This window comes from Callionymus lyra, chromosome 18 (genome assembly GCF_982586985.1).
Source record: "Callionymus lyra chromosome 18, fCalLyr1.hap1.1, whole genome shotgun sequence".
In the NCBI taxonomy this organism is placed as follows: Eukaryota; Metazoa; Chordata; class Actinopteri; order Syngnathiformes; family Callionymidae; genus Callionymus; species Callionymus lyra.
Window position 1 is genome coordinate 21,795,418 of NC_141835.1, and position 3,992 is coordinate 21,799,409.

The 3,992-nt window shown below is 42.0% G+C and overlaps 1 protein-coding gene across 1 annotated transcript; it reads left to right on the forward strand.

Annotated features, from left to right (window-relative positions):
- The first annotated feature begins 408 nt into the window (after positions 1–408).
- Positions 409–1,637, forward strand: htr1b (5-hydroxytryptamine (serotonin) receptor 1B). The gene has a single exon (XM_087779605.1). It carries the CDS (start codon positions 486–488, stop codon positions 1,575–1,577), a length of 1,092 nt encoding a protein of 363 aa, XP_087635731.1. The 5' UTR covers positions 409–485; the 3' UTR covers positions 1,578–1,637.
- Positions 1,638–3,992: the final 2,355 nt, after the last annotated feature.

The window sequence follows — 3,992 nt, forward strand, 5'->3', positions numbered from 1 at the left end:
CTGCAGACATTGTCAATGTGTTGGATTCAAAACGTTTTACTTTTGATCTACCGCAGATGAAGACTGCTTGAACAAGACCACCATCAGAATGATCATCTCAGAGGTGAGTGGGTTCATGTATGGCTGAACATCGGGGCACTATGGCCCAGCAGCTCCTGGTGGGGAGTGAGAAAAAAGGGAGATTTGAGTGTGTGTTTGACGTGAGAGACTATAAAAATCAAGACGTAGCTCCCTCATTCAGCCACTGGGGGGGCGAGGGATAGCGCGCATGCGGATTATCTGTCACATCTGCCCAGATGTGAAGAGACCAGGACACAGCAAGTGTTCTGCGCACAGATGAGAGCTTGTGAACGTGAAAAGTTTTGGGGGAAATCTATTCGAAAGTAGACGCCCTGACCTTCAACCAAGATGAGGTTTAAAAGAAAAATGTTTTTATTTTGGACACGTTTTTCTGCTCAGACAGCGCGGGAAATGTACTGAAAGTTATGGATCCGACTCCACCGGCGAACTCTACCAACGACAGTTCCCTTCCAGACCTCCTGAGCGCGGATGAGAGTCTGGGCTATCAGGTCAGCGTGGCGGCGGTTCTGTCCGCCATCACCCTGGCCACAACTTTATCCAACGCTTTCGTCATCGCCACGATTTCCCAGTCGAAGAAGCTGCAGACGCCGGCCAACTTCCTGATCGCGTCCCTGGCGATCACCGACCTGCTGGTGTCCATCCTGGTGATGCCCATCTGCGTCCTCTACACGGTCATCCAGACGTGGACGCTCGGGCAGATCGTCTGCGACATCTGGCTCTCCTCCGACATCACGTGCTGCACGGCGTCCATCCTGCATCTGTGCGTGATCGCACTGGACCGGTACTGGGCCATCACGGACGCGGTGGAGTACTCCAAGAAGCGCACGCCCAGGCGCGCGGCGGGGATGGTGGCGACGGCGTGGGTCATCGCCATCTCCATCTCGCTGCCGCCTCTTTTCTGGAGGCAGGTGAAGGCGGAGGTGCTGACCAGCTGCAGCGTCAACACGGACCACATCTTCTACACCATCTACTCCACCTTCGGGGCCTTCTACATCCCCACCCTGCTGCTCATCGTTCTTTACGGGCGGATTTACGTGGAGGCGCGCAAACGGATCCTAAAACAGTCTCCTAAGAAGGCGCAGGGCAAGAGGCTGACCTCTGCGCATCTGGTCACCGACTCCCCCGGATCCATCGCCTCCACGACCTCCCTCCACTGCTCCAGCGACGCCGCCTCGTCCACCAGTGAGAACCAGGTGAAAGTGACCGTGTCGGACGCGCTTTTGGAGAAGAAGAGGATCTCGGCGGCGCGCGAGAGAAAAGCGACCAAGACTCTGGGGATCATACTTGGCGCTTATATCATCTGTTGGCTTCCCTTCTTCATTTACACCCTGGTGGTGGCGACATGTGAGACCTGCTATCTGCCTGAGCTCTTTGACTTTTTCACCTGGCTGGGATACTTGAACTCTCTCATCAACCCCATCATTTACACCATGTCCAACGAGGACTTCAAGAAAGCGTTCCACAGACTTGTGCGCTTCAGAACCTTCACTAGGTGATCCTCCACAGAACCCGATAAGATTTCCTGTTCCCATCGTTTCGGTAGCCAAAAATAAATGTTGTGCATGTGTGAAACGTTTTCTGTTATCATACATGTACAGTGTACTTCAATGTTTAACGTTCTAAATGGACTTTTCAATAATGGATTCGAGGGGTATGTTCGTGCGTAAAAGACGCACAAGGCTGCATCCAATGAAGGTGATGCTGCAATGTCAACAAGTAACTGATTTTTTAAATGTTTGGTCTTAAATTGACAGTGCCATGCTATGAAATAGGTGCCATTTTCATTTAAATTGTATTTCGATATAATAATTTCAAAGACTATTTAAAATATGCTTTTATTTATAACAAAGGTGTTATTTTTCATAGAAATTCTAGTGACATTAAGGATACTCTTCATTTGAGACTTGATAAATCCATTTATTTGAAACTAAATATTGTCACAGAAAAATCCAAGTCTCCAAAATATACGAAACTAGTGTTGCAAAGTGGAAAATTTCACCCAGAGAGGCTTTGCTAAACTAGCAAGTATATCATTCAGTTCAATATTATATTACCTATATTTGAAGAAAATTGAAACCATCCGTTGCCTTATGGGTTTATAAGATTAGGTTAAATGGATCACACCAAAGCCATTTAAACATATCTAATTGGAACCAGCCTGGTAATACTGTGCAAAGGTCCCTGAAGTGACTAATTATTAGTTATATTATTTATTTATTTATTTTTAAATCGATTTTACAGGGTGGCATGTAATATTGAGGGTCATCCCTAAAACATATGTTATTTGAAATGTGAATTATGTCCAAAGTAAAAATGGAAAAGGCACCTGTTTCAAAGAATGGCCAGCCTAATTTGACTGGCATAAACTTGTTTTTTTCTTTTATTTATGAGTAAATAAAATACTACATTCACTGTTTGGATTGTTCTATGGATTACAACTTTGAATAATTTTTTCTCTCTGCGCTGATAGTTACTGAAAAATATGTGGGTGCAAAAAGGGGCAAATAAACCACACAAATAAACCACACCTTCCACAACTGCAAGTAAATGTTCCTTAAGAGTTCAGAATATGTAATTAAAAAAGCCATTACATCACTAGCATTGTATTTACTAAACCTCGACAACATCAAATGAATACAACAATGAGATACAAAGCACTTAAAATGTGTAACAAAAAAAGGAAATATAAAATGGTCACAAAATGAATCATCAAAATCTTTTTTTTTTTAACTCCAGATTTTTTACTCAACTCTTGAGATCTTGTTTAATGGACTTTTTGACCATGGATTAGAAAATCATCAAATTAAAACAGTATTCTTCTAATACCAAATGTTTTTGAGGAGTATTTTCTTAAAGCAGCAATACGTAACGCTTTATTACATTTCTTTGGTTTACATATTTCTTCTACACAGAACTCTCAAGCTTTTCTAGCTTTGCTACACAAGTGTTTACCAAAATATGGTCACAACACATATTTTACTAAGAAAATCATACCCCACACCATCAGAAAGAAGGAACACACTGTGCAAGTGTTTTTCTGCATATTATTCTTTCTTACAGGCTGCATTTACTGCACAAAAATGTACTATCATACAGCTGTACAGTAAAATTCTACGTCCTCAATCATCCATACGTCCATTCACAATCTTCCATGCATGTCTCACAGTGCAGATTGTTTAAATAAAATATACTTTGCGGACAACCTATAATGAATTAATAAAAGCAATGTCGAAAGAGAAGATGGATGCTCATGACTAAAGGTGCTGTTTTAATAAAATGAATGCATACAGAGTAGCATTTATGTTTGGTGTACATGCACAAACTCATCAATGCTAGTGCACAACTACCAGTTGCAATCTTTCTTCAATGTTGACACCAAACTTTCCCACTTTGAAAGCAGGTATCAAAGATTTCCAGTTTCAGTCGGTGCTGGGATCTGTGGCACATGAAAGGTTTGGATACAGTCAAAGTAGTGGCTTTCTAAATAGTATATTAGAGTATTAATTATGACAATTTTCCTACTTCACACCTGATGATTTCTCACCGCACAGTCATCTATAGTCTCTCTGACAGCTTTGCATTCATTTCCATCATGTCTGAGGTACGGAGAGAGTTTTTGTAACCAGTAACCAGGATGATTGAATGTAAAGCCGACATTAGTCTTTATCTCCTGCAGTAGGTGGCAGCTGTGCAGTCTTTTATGACATTGTAATGAAACAGTTCTCACGCTACACAAACTACTGATGAGTCCATATTTTATATATGACACAATCTTTTGAACTATCTAACTTTTAACTATAAGTGGAAGAAATTGAGGTTGACAATATGAAAACAATATGTGCTCTTCTCAGCAAGCCAGATTCATGGTTGCCTGACTTTACTGGAGTAAAGCACTGTGTAAAGTTGACAAG

Excerpts from the sequence above, each read along its gene's own strand:
- htr1b (XM_087779605.1), top strand. The coding sequence starts at position 486 with ATGGATCCGACTCCACCGGCGAACTCTACCAACGACAGTTCCCTTCCA.